We start from the raw sequence: 17,884 nt of genomic DNA, 5'->3' as shown, positions 1-17,884 counted from the left end.
CTCTGTGGACTTTGTGGCTCTATAACAACATCACATAATTTCCTCTTCTGCTCCTCACAGAGAAGACTCAGGAGCACTTATGTTACTTCAACATTTCTAACTTGAGCATAAACATGTTGTTTTTTGAGGATTTGCTGAAGAGTTCTCAGGAGGAAAGTTCGAAGCCTCCAGAAACATCACAGAACAAACACATGAACACACACATTTATTCCTCTGATGGCTTCCAGTGTGTTTAGCAGTATTTTTCCCTCCATGTGTAAAGTTTACAGTATGTGAGGCTGGAAAAGCAGCAGCGATCTGCTCCAGCAGCGTTAGTCAGCGGTGACTCACTCTCTCGCTTCTCGTTGGAAACAAGATGAATTCTGCCTTTGTTCGCTCGCTCTGCAGGGGTTTCTCTGTTTTTCTGGCTTTTGCTTTATGAACCGAGCTGAACCGCAAAAGCTGTTGCCAGGCGCTCACAATTAAACCGTAGAGAAACAAAGACAGTGTCAGTGTCCTTATGAATGTGATAGATGTCCTCTTTCTCACATAGACGAGGAGAGAAAAACCAGCGAGCGGTTTGTGAATGTGAGCTTGTGTTTTTCACACAAGTAACAGTGTTGTTGTTGTTGTTATGAATGTGATTTTTCTCTCATCTAAAGACCAGAATCTGACAAAATCTAGTGTTCATCAAGCATCTTTTTCTTGCATATGCCAAGAAAAATTATCCTCATTCATTCAAAACTCTTTTATCCCAGTAAATGTGCTGCAGGTTTCTGAGTCTTAACAGTTTGACTCGTACGTTGATTTTTGGGGGAGAAGATCAGACAGGAAGTAGTAGTCAGGAGTGAAACAGGATTTCAGGATTTGTGGTTTTCGGACATATCACATGTGATGCATTCAAGGACACATGGTTTTCGGATGTTTAACATATGATGCATTCAAGGGCACATGTGGTTTTTCGGACGTATCACATGTGAAACTTCAGGGGCGCATGTGATGCATTCAAGGGCACATGTGGTTTTGAGATGTTTCACATGTGATGCATTCTAGGGCACATGTGGTTTTTGGACGTATCACATATGATGCATTCAAGGGCACATTTGGTTTTCGGACGTATCACATGTGAAACTTCAGGGGCGCATGTGATGCATTCAAGGGCACATGTGGTTTTGAGATGTTTCACATGTGATGCATTCAAGAGCACATGTGGTTTTCGGACTTATCACATGTGATGCATTCAAGGGCACATGTGGTTTTCGGATGTTTCACATGTGATGCATTCAAACTCAGGACCAGTTTATGATGGGATCCCGTTCAGGATCAGGAAAGAATCAGGATCAGGATCAGGACTGGGAAGAGTTCAACATCTGAATGTGAAATGGGTTGGGAAGGGGATCCAGACGGAATCGATGGGAGATGGGACGTGATCCGGATGTGATTGAGATGGGATTAGGACGAGATTATAATGGCTTCATGACAAGATCAGAGAGAATCAAGACTGGATTGACCGTAGATTAAGATGGATTGGGATCAGGGTGGGATCGACACAGAATCGGGATGGGATCAGAGCAGTTTTGGGATAACAGCGACGGGATCGAGTTTATAACGGTGAAAGAATCCGAGTCGATTGGGATAAGATTAAGACGGGATTGATTGTGGTGATGTAATCGGAAACGGGGCAGGAATGAGTTTAGGATGGAAACTGGTTGTGAAAACCAGTCAGTGGGACAGTTTATTTCTTCCTGATCTGTGTGGGAACAAAAGTCTCAAGTTATTCTTTTATTTTCTGGGTGAAAACAGGAAGAAATCAATTAAGACTGGACAGGACAGGAAGAATAATTCAGTCCCATGTTGTCTTAAAACACCTTCGTTGTGTTGATAAAAGCCCAAAATAGAGATAGAAGTATTCCCTGTCTCACACACACACACACACACACACACACACACACACACACACACACACACACACACACACACTATGTGACGTCCATTATCTCTGTTCAGATTCACTAATCGTCTCATTTCAGGTGAAAATCACCTCATTTCCCCACAGTGAGACTTTTACACCTGAACGCTACATACATACACACCTGAACCTGAGAGCGAGGACGCTAACGGCTTGACACTGTGCGACACACACACACACACGAACACACACAGGTTGTTGATTAAAGTGTTTATTAGCAGGTTTCTGTGTATTCTATAGAGATATATAAAGTAGAGCAGGTCACCTCCACACCTGTTCACACACCGAACCTGCGTGACATCACTCACAACATGCAACACTTAACACTTCAAATAGCACCAAATGAACTGATTAACGCTGCTGTGTGTGTGTGTGTGTGTGTGTGTGTGTGTGTGTGTGCGTGTGTGTGTGTGAAATGTTCCTTAAGGTTTTTCAGGAACTCAACCAAACTGTTTCTCTATAAAAGTTTCTCTTCAGATCTGAGGACCAATCAGAGCTCAGACTGAAGTGTTTGGGATCTTTAGCTGCCTCCTCATTGGCTGTTCTGTCAGGTGAAGGTCAGAAGGTCAGAAGGTCAGAAGTTTAAACACAACTGTCTCGTTAGTAGTTTGCTGTTGATATGAGACTCTGGATTAGAGTTGTAGATTAAATATTCTAACATTTTGGGAAATATCCTTGTTTCCTTTCTTGCTTGTTCTATTATTATTATTATTATTATTAAACATGTCTCTCATATAGAATTTGTAAGGAGATACAGCAGCACATTAACTTTCTTTGTGAACTCAGATCTTTTGGAGCCGGTAGCCAGATTATTATTTTTCTGTTTTTTAAATCAGTTATTCAGTTTATTGGCCAACCTGTGGCACAATCCTTTCACATAGTTCATAACAAGAGCAGCTCAGACTTGCTAACAACAGACTTGTGTAACTGTATGTTTAATCTGTGTGTCGACCTCTTGGGTTAGGTTAGATAAACTTGCTTTTAACTACATGTTTGCATGTGCCTGATGTCTGCCTCACGTATCCTGCGTCCCTTTGGAGCGTTGGTCGTGCGCTTTCTCAGCAATTAACGCTACACAAGATGCAATACGCACATGACCATTAGGGGCAGTATGGGGGGAGTATGGGGATGTGACAGGGTCAGGGGTCAGTAAACGCTGTCTTGAGGTGAATGTATGTAGAAGTGGTGCCTGTAAGTCACAGCTCAGGTTTCAGCTGCCCTGATGCACAGTTAGTTTGCAATGTTTTTTTTTTTAACTTTCCTGACGAACAGGGCTGCAACTGCTGATTATTTTCATTAACGATCATTGTCCTGATTAATCAATTCGTTGTTTGGGCTATAAAATTGTGAAAAATGTCGATCACACCTGAGGTTACGCCCTCAAATGTCTTGATATTCAGTTTACTGTCATAGAGAATTAAAGAAACCAGAAAGTATTCACATTTGAGATGCTGGAATCAGAGAATTAGGACTTTTTTTTTTTTTTAAGGAAAAAATGACTCAAAACAATTAATCAATTATCAAAATAGTTGATTAATTTTCTGTCGATTGACTAATTGATTAATTGACATCAGCTCATCGTGCATGTCCATAAACAGCTGTTTATATTTGGAGTAAAAAAGGAGCCGGAGGAAGCTTCCTGAAGCTGACCAATCAGAACAGGAGGCGGGGCCTTAAAGAGACAGGAGCTAAAACGGCCTGTTTCAGACAGAGGCTGAACTGAGGGGCTGCATAAAGGACCAGTAGAAGATAAATAAGGAGTTTTTAACTGGAAATCATGCAAAGATATTCCAGTAGAGCCCCAGAATATAAATATAGAGCTGGAAATGTGTGCAGAATACTTGTTTTATTCAGAATGTGGCCATAAAGCCTCAGGAACATGTTTCTGCTTTTCAGAAAGACCGAAGAAAGAAAGAAAATATTATAAATTAATTTCCTGAAAGAAAAGAGTGAAGGACAGGTGAAGAGAGGATTTTTTTTTTTGCCAATAATGACGCAACTCTGTCGAACGCTGTGGTGTCTCTGAACACACACACACACACACACACACACACACACACACACACACAGACACCTCTGCCGCTCTGTAACAGTAATAATAAAGCAGTATGTGCTGTGTTTCTGTCGGTAGCGGTTTCTTCTTGTTGCCTGGCAACTGATGATGATTGCGGCTGTGAAGTGTCCTTCTGAGGGCCATTATGAGACACACACACACACACACACACACACACACACACACAATGAATGAAACAATGTTTTCTCTCCGTCTCATTGTTCTCTCTTTCATCTCTTCTTTTTCATCCATTCATGTGTTTGTATTCATCTTTCTCTTCATCTTATTTCCCTTCGCTTTCTCTCGTCTTTCAAGTTTTCCTTCCTCAAACAAATATGTGGTAGTGTATTATATGTGTGTGTGTGTGTGTGTGTGTGTGTGTGTATTCAAAGCCGGATATATTAAACATGTATGTATATTAAATTCATTACCATGAACACACACACACACACACACACACTGTCCTGCTGCCAGAAATACTCACTAAAGCACCAAACGTGTATTCATCCGCTGCTGAAAATAGTCCCCAATAAATGCACGATTTCCTCCTGTTTGTTAAAAACTACAGTGAAAACTGAACTCCAGCTGTTTCAGGGAACGACGGAGCCTTTTTTAAACATGAAACTATATATGTGTGAACTGTATTTAAAGTCTTCAGTAGGGACCAACAGGTTCGGGGTGTATTATGCTGTTTAGTGTGTTTGTTTAGTCCAGTAACTTGACTTCCTGTCAGGCTCTTGTGAAATGGTCAGAATTATTTTCTCTGGCATTTTTCAGGCTGTCTCGTCTTTTCGAGCTCCTCATCATGTGTGACAGCAGTAATTGGCTGTTTGACAGATGATTCAGTCCTCGCTGTGTTTCTGCAGTAAAGACGTTGAATTTATTTCCTCTGTGGCAGAAAACACGTCACACACACACACGAGGGATAATATACAGCGAGCGGGGTCGTTATTGTGAAATGAACCCTGACAGAGTGACGCAGGACACATCAGACAGACTCGCTGTATTATTATCCCACTTATTACACGGCTGTTTACTAAAGAAATCAATCAATCTGACACAAAATATTGATTTAAAAATGATTTTATTGCCTCCACTTAAAAAAAAAAAAAGTCCTTTAGATTGTAATGTAATGTAAATATCTATGAAAACTCTGTAGCCTTCTTAAGATTATGACCTTTCTGTCATTCATCTCTATGTTTCCTTCTTGTTGCCTGGATCGGACGACAGGATCTTGCTAAACATTTCTCTTTCTGTACTGGTTTGAGCCCAGTAGCTCATCTGTGTCCAGTCACTGACATTATCTCTAATGTTTTTTTTTTGCCACAAGGTGTTGCGAATGAGCTGTAGTTGGTAAATTTACCGGACTTCTTTCTGCAGATTAATATGACGGTCTGTTACTCATAGCAGCGGCCTGCTATCCATAGAATGGCGTAATTGACCAATCAGAATCAAGTATTCAACAAAGTTGTGCAATAAGCCTTCAGAAACTCCTGCAGGTTGAACTGAGATAACCAAACATGTTTAGTGCTGACTGACTCTAACACACTGGAAGAAACTTGCTAGCCTAGCAACATTAATGCTACAAAAACCCAGAATGCAACACTCTAACTAACTCTATATTTGCAGGCTTGCAACTGTCTTGTAGTCTAATACTTACTGTACGATATTTACTGAACTATAACACTGTGCAGACATGCAGGCAACATTCTGCAGCTAAATTCACTATTTGATGTAAGACTGGTTATATGACTTTATAAAAAATGTACTGAAGACCATCTTTTACAGTCTAAATGTAATTTTAATGGTGAAATCCTTGAATGGAAAAAGTCTCTTAACATTAATGAATAAGTTAAAATAAACAGACATACTGGGCTAAATGACTGGAAGGTATTATTTGAACACTTTAACACAGACTGAGTCACTCGATGCTTCAAACTGTCCCGTTTTTGTTTCATATAATGATCATTATGTGGAAAAATAATTACAGTGTTTGAATTCTTATTGAAAAGGATTTAATCATTTTTCTTTTTTTTTTTTCATAATAATAAAATAAATTCTCACGAACCCCCTCTGCAATTATGCCAGCTGACATGTCATCCAACACAATGCTGCTGCTCGCCTCCTCCTTCAGTTGGGAGGAGGGCTGGTTCACTGGTGGGAGGGGGAAGGGTGGGGGGGCACGGCTGCTGAGCCTGGGAGAACTGATTCAGTATGAAAAGCTGCTAAAAGTTTGCCTGCGTTGATTAAATGTCGGCTAAACGAGGAGCTAAATGTAAACACTCTGTCTGAAACAGGCCTGTCTCTTTAAGGCCCCGCCTCCTGATGAGCCCGCTCTGCTCTGATTGGTCAGCTTTCAGGAAGCTTCCTCTGACTCCGGAGGCTACTTTACTCTTAAACTTTTTCTCCTTCTTTACTCCAAATGTCAACTTCTCAAATCCATCCGTACATGATGGAGCTGAATCACATCTGAAATATGAGAGTATAACAACACATAGAAACACCATAGCAACCACCTTAGCAACCAAGGCTACAGAAAAGAGGGATGTTTATGGGTATGTGCGATGATCCGTCGTCAGCTCGTCTGTGAGGTAGAAAAAAAAAAGTCACGACGGAGCGTTCACAGCAGGTTAAAGCCCTGAATTTTGACTTGCAGGCAGCATTTCTACATACATTCACCTCAAGTTTTGGAACTTTGACCGTGTTTAACATCCGACATCAGAATATAAATAACAGAAAACCACAAAAAGCTGAATATGGCTCCTTTAACAACATTCTAGGAGACAGCATTGTTCTTTTTCTAGTGTAACGCAGCTCTTAACCAGTTTGCAGTGTCACAGTCCTGAGTTTCATACTCACGACATCCAGCCTGACAACCCTCAACTGGAAAAACGTTGACAGTAAACATAATCTGAGCAGCAATTTATGTTCTGTTGAAAAAGTATTTTGTAAAAAAAACAAATTAGTGTTTTAAAAACCTGATTTTTATAAGACAGAGTTGCTGTGAAATCTTCTGTAACCGTTCATGAAGATGTCTTTTTGTCCATCATCACACAGCATCTCTCTCTCTCTCTACAGTCATATATGTGTCTCTCACTCAGTCTCAGATCGATACTTGGAGTATAAACACCTTTGTCACACATGTAAAACACACACGTAGCTGTGGAATAACAGTGAAAATAATGATCAAACACACACACACACCTTTATAAATGGCATCATGCAGCATGTCCCGTCGTCATGGTGATAGCCCTCTCTCATCCCTATTAGGTGTTCCAAGCAGAGACCTGTAACATCACTGCTGCTGTTGTGTGAAAAACCTCACACTGTATCTCCAGTTTGGGTGATTTTCAATGTTTAAGGAGGTTTATCTTCCTCTAAAGTGGACGGTTTGGTTTTCATCCGACAGCGTTTATCTTCACTGCGCTCACAGTGAGAAATCTGATCTTGTAAATAACCTGAAGAACACTCACAGCAGCACATTTTCTTCTCTGTCGAACGAGACGGTGATGTTATCAGTCAGTTAGTGCTCCTCAAATCTGTCTTTTATACTCGATATGTCCACGCAGTTTAGTCAATCACTGAATTAAATATTAAATGTAGGACGCTCTGGACTTTTAGTCGGTTAAACATCTCCTGTAGATACAAACAATGTCATCAAAATGTCTGAAGAACCATGAATGTGTTTGGAAAATTGTTTAGAAACGGCTCCAAAGACTAATAACAGCAAATTTATAATGTAGTAAAAAGTCAAGAGGTTGTGATCTGCAGCACAACAAGCTAGTGAAGCTGTAAACAGAACCGCGTTCCTGCACGTGCTCAGTAGCGTCTTCCTTACACAGAACTACTCTCCAGAGACTGAAAACATGATCACTGTTATTAGTCTTTGGAGCCGTTTCTAAACAAACTAATGTGACCAAACTCTTCATGATGAAGGAACATGTCACCCACTGCAGCGGTGTGACTCACTGACGTGTTTTTAATAAGATATATCAGGCTTTGATACACACACAATACTTGTTAGTAGATCAGTTCATTGTTGGTTTGGATCCAAACATGAGATTTGTTGACAAGAAGAAAAATGTAGAAACTGTCCAGACTTTTAAGGACCTTTAAGATAAATAGAGACCAAAACCAAAAATAAAAATATTTGAAATAAATGAGCTAAATCAAAATGTCAAAAATCATTGAAAAAAAAGAGCTTCATTAGAAAGATACCTAGTCTGACCAGTAACATACTGGTGAAGTCTACTGGTCAGAGTAGGTCAACGATGTGTGTGTGTGTGTGTGTGTGTGTGTGTCAGTATTGATCTCTTTTTTTTACATCAATGTCAGCTGCGATAAACACCACACGGCCTCCTTTTAAAGGAACATTTCAGTTTATTACAACTAACTACTCACATTAGACTCACCGAGTTAAAGGAACAGTTCAACATTTTCTTTCTGTCTTTTTTTTCTGCGGTTCAGATGAACATCAGTTTTATATCTGTGTGTTCAGTACAGAGCTTGAGTCAGAGGGCGGTTAGCCTAGCTTAGCATAAAGACTGGAAACAACTAGCCACCTCTAAAGCTCACTGTGCGTTTTTCACATTTAAACAACGATTTATAAACCAGTTTGTGGTTTCAGGGCCAGTTATGTGCCGTAACTGTGTGTCCATCTGATCAGCTTGCATCGATTAAAATACCTCCAGCTCCTAACTTCTCCCTGAACGGGGAGGTTGTCTCTCTGCTCAACTAGTTATCCATGAAAAATAGCAACAAGCATTTCTGCTGTTTGCAGCTGTACGAGTGCAACTCTTAATCCCTCACAGACTGTTCATATCATTATCTCCTCATAATTAGTCTCTCTACCAAACTGCTGAACCACAAATCTATTTTCATTCATAAATACCTCATCAGTCATTAACTCTTGGGTGATTAATCCTTTATAAAGCTTTCAGAGAGCAGAGAGAGTGTGTTGTTTATTTGTTAATGGAGAAAAAAACATTCATGATAATCTTACAGCAATAATGTTTTCAAATAATTCGGTTCATTAATTTTCAATTCATTTTTTAATAAATATGGGTCCAGTTTAACCCCAAACTCCCTCTACGAACAAAAATGTGCATCAGCTGCACAAAAATAAAATAAAAATGAAGAAAAAGTTGAAATATTATTAGTTAATAAATATATTCTAAACCACTTCAGGAGGTCATAGAGGCCATAAAACTTCAGGCTAAAGATGTTGTGTTTAGGGTGTTTTCACTGCTCTCAGATTTGACCTGAAACAGTAGTTTCAAGGGTTAAATTAACATATTTCTTTGATCGTCATGAAAACAGTTAACTGCTGCCAACAACCGTTAGCACAGTCTGAACTAAACTTAATTTTATTTGTGTCTGTTAACAACATGTTTCACTTATTCAGAAACTCTCAAGGACATTTATTGAATTACAGGAGCTGGACATCAGTTATATAGTTTAGCTTAACTTGATTTGTAAGATACTGAGCAAGAACTTCAGGTTTACAGGTGCAGTCTGTAGAATTTAGTGGCATCTGGCGGAACTGACTCGGCGGAAATGTAATATAATATTCATAAGTATGTTTCAATCAGTGTTTAATCACCTGAAAATAAGAACTGTTCTGTTTTTATTACCTGAGAATGAGGTTTTATATCTACAGAGGGAGCAGGTCCTCTTCTACGGAGGCTGCCATGTTTCTACAGTAACCCAGAACGGACAAACAAAATCCTTCACACTGGTCCTTTAAAGTAAACAATCTGCTGAGTTACTGGTCTGTTGTGGAAACCATCGAGACTCCAGTGACCTTCATGCCTCGCAGGGCAGGCAGGCAGAGAGCTGTTAGCTGAATATGCTGCATTAGTACATTCAGTCCAAAAAAAAAAAAAACCTGAATTGAACAGAGAGGAAGTGAAGAATCAGCCTTGAGTTCTTGCTGCCATGACAACAAGAGCGACACTGCTGCCATGGTGACACCACACACACACACACACATAAGCATGTATCTATGAAGTGTATTGTTGAGGATCTTATTGAGAGGTAGAGAGAGTTGAAGGTCTCTTCTTCATCATCTTCTTCTTCAGCTAGTTTATTTACCCTTCTCTCCCTCCCTCTTCCCTCTACTTTCACCATCACACTCTTCTCCTCCTCTTCTTCGTTAAATACGACTGATTGTTTCACCTCATTTACGTAAAGTTCGGTCGCACGTCACCAACGAATCCTTGAGCAGATACGTGGTTTGATCGTTTTCTAATCCGACGTCTCTATCAGCTGTAACACGCAGGATGTTGATGTTACACATCACTGTTAAACTAGAATGAATAACCATCTCTTTGTTAAGGTTTCCTGCTGATGAATCAGCTGCTGAGAGTGTTTCTATGTTTTGTGCCTCCAACAGGAAAAAGCCAATTTGGCTATTTAGTTATTAAAAAAAGAGGCAGCAGATCCTCACTAAATATCCTCCACCCACATTAACTCACATTAACTCTCATTAATTCACATTATACATATTAATCTTCCTCCCCGCACAAACAGAACTTGCAACTTTTATTACTCTCACGCTGCACAGATCATATGACTCTGCAGAATCTGTGAGTCTGGAGGCTTAAAGTATCACACACAGTGAAAGAAATACAATAAAAAGAATAAAAGTTCAAATTAAATGTACTCTTAATAATGATAATAATACTTTGTATGTGTCATTGATGTGCGTGTGCATTATATTTAGTTAAATTTATGATGTTTCAAGACCTTTTGAAAACCACAAATAACACAATTTAACAGCTGTTACAGGATCACACAGGCCCAAGTAGAAAAAACTGAATTATTTATCATTTTATCACATTTTTTTTCCAGCAGTAAATAACAATAATTTCTAATAACATCATAAATTAATGCGACCTGAACCAAAATAAACTGCAGTAATGGATGCAGGATGGATTGACTAACCAATGAAAAATAATTTATCAATTAAAAGTTTTCAGCGTGTTTGACATTTTTGGTCACATATTAATGAAATGTCAATAATTAACAAACCAAAATGTCTAAAATATAATAAATCCTTTATTGATAAGACTGTTTATTATGTTTGATTAAAGTACATGTTTATACAGTTCATGACATAAACGTGATTGTTTGTTCACTCAGGGTTTTATTCTGATATTTTTATTAGTTCATCACCTCCTGATGACAAGTTGAAGGATTTATTCATCTGCTGATGAAGATCAGAGCTCGACTTCCTCTCTCTCTCTCTCTCTCTCTCTCTCTCTCTCTCTTCCTCTGAAATTCAGATTTGATTGACAGCAAAGCAAAGTTTACAAAATTAGTTCTTCACACTTTCATTACTTCAGTGACAGTTAATGTTTATTTATTTTATTTATGAATATGATTTAATGCTTATGTGTCCTGATCATTTTATCTTAGTTTTCTTTATTTGTTGCCTTTATAGTCTGTTAAAGGACGAGTTCACAGTTTTTCACGTCTGTCAGGAGCTTAAATGAACATTGAAACATGTTTTTCTTGCTGTAATCTGTTCATACTGACCGTTATCTGAAGCTAATGTGAAGCTTCAGCGTCCAAATGAGTCAAATCAAGTAGATATCTTTCAACGTTAGTCTTTTTAGTGCCAAAGTTCCTCTTTTTGTTACTATACTTCCACCCGCAGCTCAACAGGGAAACACTGTCCGAGGAAACACAAAGAGGGAATTTGATGCTAAAAAGACTGTAAATGTGTCAGATATCCACTTGATATGACTAACTCACACTGATGAAGCTGAATAGAAGCTTCACAGAGACTTTTAAATGCATTGAAAGCACATTTAAAGGATCTTTTAATATCCAGTATGGACAGGAGGAATGATTACAGCGAGGAAAACCTCTTTCACTGCTCATACGGACAACTGACTGCTGGTTTAACACACTGGAAACACTGGTCCACCTTTAATGGTCCAGTTGTGTGTCTGAGGACCGGCGTCTCATTCAGTTTCTCAGTTTGCGGTCTCTCGCTCTGCTTGGATCACCTCCCTCTGTGTTTTCTCTGCTCTGTGTCAGTTACCAGAGTGCGGCTTCTACGGGATGTACGAGAAGATCCTGCTGTTCCGTCATGACCAGAGCTCAGAGAACGTGCTGCAGCTGCTGCGCTCCGCCTCACAGATCCAGGAGGGAGACCTGGTGGAGGCCGTGCTGTCAGGTACGAGGTCACGCTGACATCACAGGTGGGAGGAGGGGATGATGATGATGATGGTGACAAAAATAACACCCCCTGCTGGGTCCCCATTACCATCGGGGATGCACGGCAACGCAGGGGTCTCGGAGAAGTAAGTGAGGTTTGATGTTGCATAGTTTTCATCGATCTGAAAGTACCTCAGCACGTTCTGCCTCAAACTGCTGCACCTGTTTCTCTCTCTCTCTCTCTCTCTCTCTCTATATATATATATATATATATATATATATATATACATATATATATATATATATGTATATATCATAAATATATCAAACAGAGTCAGTGTTCTGTGTTTTGAATCGGTTGCAGCAGGTTGTATGTATGTAGCTTCCTCTGATTCTACAATATCGAGCAGGTTGTAGATTAAAATGAGCTTTTTTACACATTGTTTATTTTACACCATCAGTACAATTTTTCTAACATTGCAACCGACTCCTGACTTCATAGACATTTTACAGCAGTTAAACCTGTGTGTGTGTGTGTGTGTGTGTGTGTGTGTGTGCATGACGTGTTGTGACATCACTGAGGCTCAGAATATCCCATCAAAATGTTTTTTATATCTCCGTAACTCCGACGGTCTCCTCTGTCCATTCAGATATGGAGATCTGTGCTGGATTGAAAACTTCTGGACATAAAGACTTTAAAATTACAACATCTACATTTTCTTCTAGAACATATACAGTACTGCTCATATGCAAAATGATGACATTTCTGAATAGCCTAACAATATATGACATGAGACTGTAAATAAAAGAAATTAAAAACAAACAAAAACACCTCCAGGTTTAAAGAACAGGTCCTAATAATAATAATAATAATAATAATAATAATAATAATAATAACAATAATAATAATAATAATAATAATTTCTGGTTTGCTGTCTGGCTGCCGTCCAGCTCAGGACTCAGGTGTTCACACGATGCTACGCTAACGGCCTGACAGCTGCTGCTCCCCAATTTCCTGCCTCTCTGTCACCACCCAGTACAGTGTGTGTGTGTGTGTGTGTGTGTGCGTGTGTGTGTGTATTTGCATAACGCTTGTCTGCTACTTTGTGTGTTTGTTTTAATTAATATTCCATATTTTTCATGTGCATTCTGCTGTGTGTTGCTCTACTTCAACGATAATTCCAGTTTATTATCACGTCAGTTTTATTTACATTTCCATGGCTGCTCATAACAATTATTTCCATTATTGATTAATCTGCTGATTATTTTCTTTATTAATTGTTTATTTATTAATATCATTTGTTCATTTCTTTTACATACATTGTTTATTGATTCTTCATATATGTTATCAATCTATGAGACACAACATACGGTTAGTTTGAGTGACAGATCATCTAGTGGAGGCGGAGCAGTGATGCAGGTCACATGACGTATATGTTTGTTTCCTGTTCTTCCTCCTGAGGTTTCTTCCATTTCTTCCCTGTTAAAGGGTTTTTCAGGGTTATTATTCTAATGAGAATCTGAGGACAGAGGATGTTATATATTGCTGTAGAAATAGTAAAGCTCCTGAGGCACGTTTGTGATTTGTGATATTGATTTTTGTTTATAAAATATCAAAAAATTGTGAAAAATTTCCATTATAATTTCAAACAGCCTAAAGTTTAGTATTCAAATTGCTTGTTTTATGAAACCAACAGTCTAAAACCCAAATATATTCAATTTATTACCATACATGACAAATAAAAGCTCATAAATAAATAAATTCTCATATTTGAAAAGCTTTAATCAATGAATATTTGACATTTTTGCTCAAAAAATATCTATAAAGATTATCTAAATAGTTGGACATTAATTTTCTGTCGATCGACTAAGACAGATAGAAATTGTTCATTTCAGTATGAAGTCCAGAGGTTTGATTTGATTTGTGGCGCAACAAGCTAGTGACGCTGTTAACAGAACCGTCTTCCTGCACATGCTCAGTAGCGTCTGCCTTCCACAGAACTACTCTCCAGAGACTGCAACGTGATGCTGTTATTAGTCTTTGGAGCCGTTTCTAAACAAACTAACGTGACCAAACTCTTCATGATGAAGGAACATGTCTCTAATCATCTCCTCTTCCTCCTTCTCCTGCTTCTTTTTTTATCACCATTCTCCTCTTCCTCTTTGTCTTCCTCACCCCCATCCGTCCTTCCTTCCTTCCTTCTCTCCTTTGCCTTCTTCGATTTCTTTTTCCTCCTCTTACACTCCTCCCTTTCCTCCTTTTCTTCACCCCCCCTTTCTCCTCCTCCTCTTTCTGCTCTCCTTCCTCTTCCTCCCTTAGTTCTTCTTACTTCTCTCCTTCCTCCATGTTTCCTTTATCCCTTAATCCTCTCCTCCACCCATCCTCATCTTCCTCTTATCCTTCCTTTTCTTTGTCTGCTTTTCTCCACTCTTTCATTCCTCTACTCCTCACCCTCTTCCTCACTGATTCCTCTCTTCATCTTTGTCTAACTCTCCCTCCTCTTCCTCCTATCCTTGTTTACCTTCCTCATTTCTCATCTTTCCGCCGCTCTTATCTCCTCTTCATTTATTCTTTCTCCTCTTCCTCCTCCTTCATTACCTTCTCCTTCCATCTACCACCTTCTTTTGCTCTTCTTACCTCCTCACCTGCTCCTCTTCCTCACATTCCTCCTCCTTGTTGTTTTCCATCTTGTTTACAATCTGCCACCATCTCCCACTTCATCCTCTACCTTTTTCTCCTCCTCCTCCTCTTTCTCCTCTTCCTCTTCCTGCTGACATTTGGTTAAAAACACTTTTTGTTAACGGTGCTCTGCCAGCGCCGGCGACAGCTCGCTCCTGTCGAAGTGTGGAGGAAACAAACAGGAAATTAAGTTTGTACGGTGTAACAGGCAACTTCAGCCAAGAGACACACAGCCAGACAGCGTTTATTGGCTGCAAGCTCATTAACAAACTCTTGTTTTATAATCAGGGAATATGTTGATTAAAGTTGTTTACAATTCACAAAAAAACCCAAAGGAATATGGGAATTGGTTTATGTTTTTAATAGAGTTGTGACGTTTATCTGTGTCCCCAGAATGCTTCGTTTGCGAGGTTTTTTCTACCCGAGCTGACGTCAGATCAATGTGCATATCCACTCTGTAGCTTAAGGTTGTTATTAAGGTGTTTATTTGGACTCCTGACGCTGGCCAATCAGAACAGAGCAGACTCATCAGGAGGGAGATTTTACTGGATATTCACACAGAAAGTGAGATGTGAGCGGCGGCCTGTAAGCATGTTCTATCTGGACGTTTCTGTCCACAGAAGCAGCCGTCTGTCAGCAGGACACTGCTTCACCAGGCTGGCTGACAGCAGAAACTTACTGAACCAAAATAGTTTTCACGTCAGCTCCACGAGAGAGAAATTGAAAAAATTTGCATTTATTGATTAATTGTTTTTTTTTCCTCACCCGTCGTAGTGGGCGAGGAGAGTCTGCTGTAGTGACACAGGTCAGCTAACAGGCAGAAGAGGAGCCGATCAATCAATATAGATACTGTTAATAAGTTCAAAACAGCTTTCTGTGCTCGGATTCAGTGTGGACTGATACATTTAACCCTCCTAATGTGTCAGAAAAGGGTTTACACCTTTAGTGTTTAGTGTTTGAATTCATTATCAAGCACTGAAAAAAACCCATTATCATTCAATAAAATGGTTTACCTGCTAAGTGACTTATTATTCATCAATAACCATAACATATATATACACTTACTTTGGTATTTTATACACCTTACACCACATTTAACTTACATTGTACAAATCATTTTTAGGTTAAGGTTATGGTTAGGGTTATGGTTAAGGTTAGGGTTATGGTTAAGGTTAGGGTTAGGGTTATGGTTAGGGTTAAGGTTAGGGTTATGGTTAAGGTTAGGGTTAGGGTTATGGTTAGGGTTATGGTTAAGGTTAGGGTTAAGGTTAGGGTTATGGTTATGGTTAGGGTTATGGTTAAGGTTAGGGTTATGGTTAAGGTTAGGGTTAGGGTTATGGTTAGGGTTATGGTTAAGGTTATGGTTAGGGTTATGGGTATGGTTAGGGTTATGGTTAAGGTTAGGGTTATGGTTAAGGTTAGGGTTAGGGTTATGGTTAAGGTTAGGGTTATGGTTAAGGTTAGGGTTATGGTTAGGGTTATGGTTAAGGTTAGGGTTATGGTTAGGGTTATGGTTAGGGTTAAGGTTAGGGTTATGGTTAGGGTTATGGTTAAGGTTAGGGTTATGGTTAAGGTTAGGGTTAGGGTTATGGTTAGGGTTATGGTTAAGGTTAGGGTTATGGTTAGGGTTAAGGTTAGGGTTATGGTTAAGGTTAGGGTTAGGGTTAGGGTTATGGTTAGGGTTATGGTAAGTCTCCAGGAAATGAATGTAGGTCTACGTAATGTCCCCAAAAGTGACCTAGGTCAACGTGTGTGTTTGAGTGTGTGTGTCCATGGGGTGCGAGTGGAAAAGAGAGAGTGGGGGTGTGAGCATGGGATCATATTTGCTGTGTGCCACTCTACAATTGAATTCAAGTAGATATGCTTTCTTGGCATGACACCTAATTTTAATATTATTACACAATATTATTATACAATTTTTTTATAGGATTTCATTACTATTATTGTTGTTTTGTTGTAATTTTTGTTATTCATAATGGTTTGGCAACGTTTACTATGTATTTCTGTGCATAAACAACCCATAATTACTACCGGGTCAAATTTGACCCATAACACAACAGATGTAACTTTTTTTTTAAATAGGCATTTAAAAAAAGAAAAATGATCAAAATGTGTTTTATTGTATTCAGTAGGCCGTTGTAGAGGATGTAATGAAGCCTTGTTTGGATCAGAAAAAACTAAAAGTATATTTCACACATCTAAACTTGAAAACAGGTCAAACTTGACCCTAACACAATAAAATGGAAGCATATCTGTTAAGACTTACGAGTGATGGACGTCAAAAATGCCTCTAAAACCGTTTTCTATGTGGATTGAGGCAGGATTAAAGACTTCCTGTTTCAGACAGAGGCTGAACTGAGGGGCTGCATAAAGGACCAGTAGAAGATAAATAAGGAGTTTTTAACTGGAAATCATGCAAAGATATTCCAGTACAGCCCCAGAATATAAATATAGAGCTGGATATGTGCAGAATACGTCCTCATTAAATGACCTCATTACTGTTACTGAACATAGAAACTCTCCAGAATAACATAATGATCTTATTGGTTTATGATATGAACATCAATTTCAATTATTCCAACTTTGTTTCTGAGAAATCATGTTTTGTCAGTCATTTTGGTTGACGTCTCTAAATACTATAATACCCATGAGTTGCAGCTGCTGTTGCTATGGAGATGATGCCAGTCAGAGGTGTGAATCAGAGTTTAATGGATTCAAAACACGTTGTTGTCTCCGACCTGTCTGATTGTGTTTCTGACCTGACAGGCTTCTTTTTTACATCTAGATATCAACTCGATGAGTAAAACGTGATTATTACTGAGAGAAACGTTTAGAGCTGCGACGATTAGTCATTTAGTCAAACTATTTGTTGATTAAAAGACGTTCACTGGGCTTTAGTGTTAGTTTTGACAGAAATCTGAGAACATCTGACCTCTCTGCTCCTTATTTCAGCTTAAAAGACGTGTTCACAATGTTTCCAGTGAGTCTACAAACATCAGTCAGGTGTTCATATGAACAGTGAAAGAGGTTTTCCTCG

The 17,884-nt window shown here is 39.1% G+C and overlaps 1 protein-coding gene across 1 annotated transcript in view; it reads left to right on the top strand.

Annotated features, from left to right (window-relative positions):
• prkd1 (protein kinase D1) overlaps positions 1 to 17,884 on the top strand; it is a 53,710-nt gene that overhangs the window by 5,666 nt on the left and 30,160 nt on the right. The window contains exon 2 of the mRNA XM_044375859.1: positions 12,048 to 12,186. Coding sequence (XP_044231794.1) covers positions 12,048 to 12,186 — 139 coding nt within the window. The remainder of the gene's footprint in view (positions 1 to 12,047; positions 12,187 to 17,884) is intronic.

Source organism: Thunnus albacares, chromosome 15 (assembly GCF_914725855.1).
Source record: "Thunnus albacares chromosome 15, fThuAlb1.1, whole genome shotgun sequence".
Taxonomy (NCBI): Eukaryota; Metazoa; Chordata; class Actinopteri; order Scombriformes; family Scombridae; genus Thunnus; species Thunnus albacares.
The sequence above is the reverse complement of the archived record's forward strand: the minus strand, read 5'-3'. Positions and strand labels throughout refer to the sequence as shown.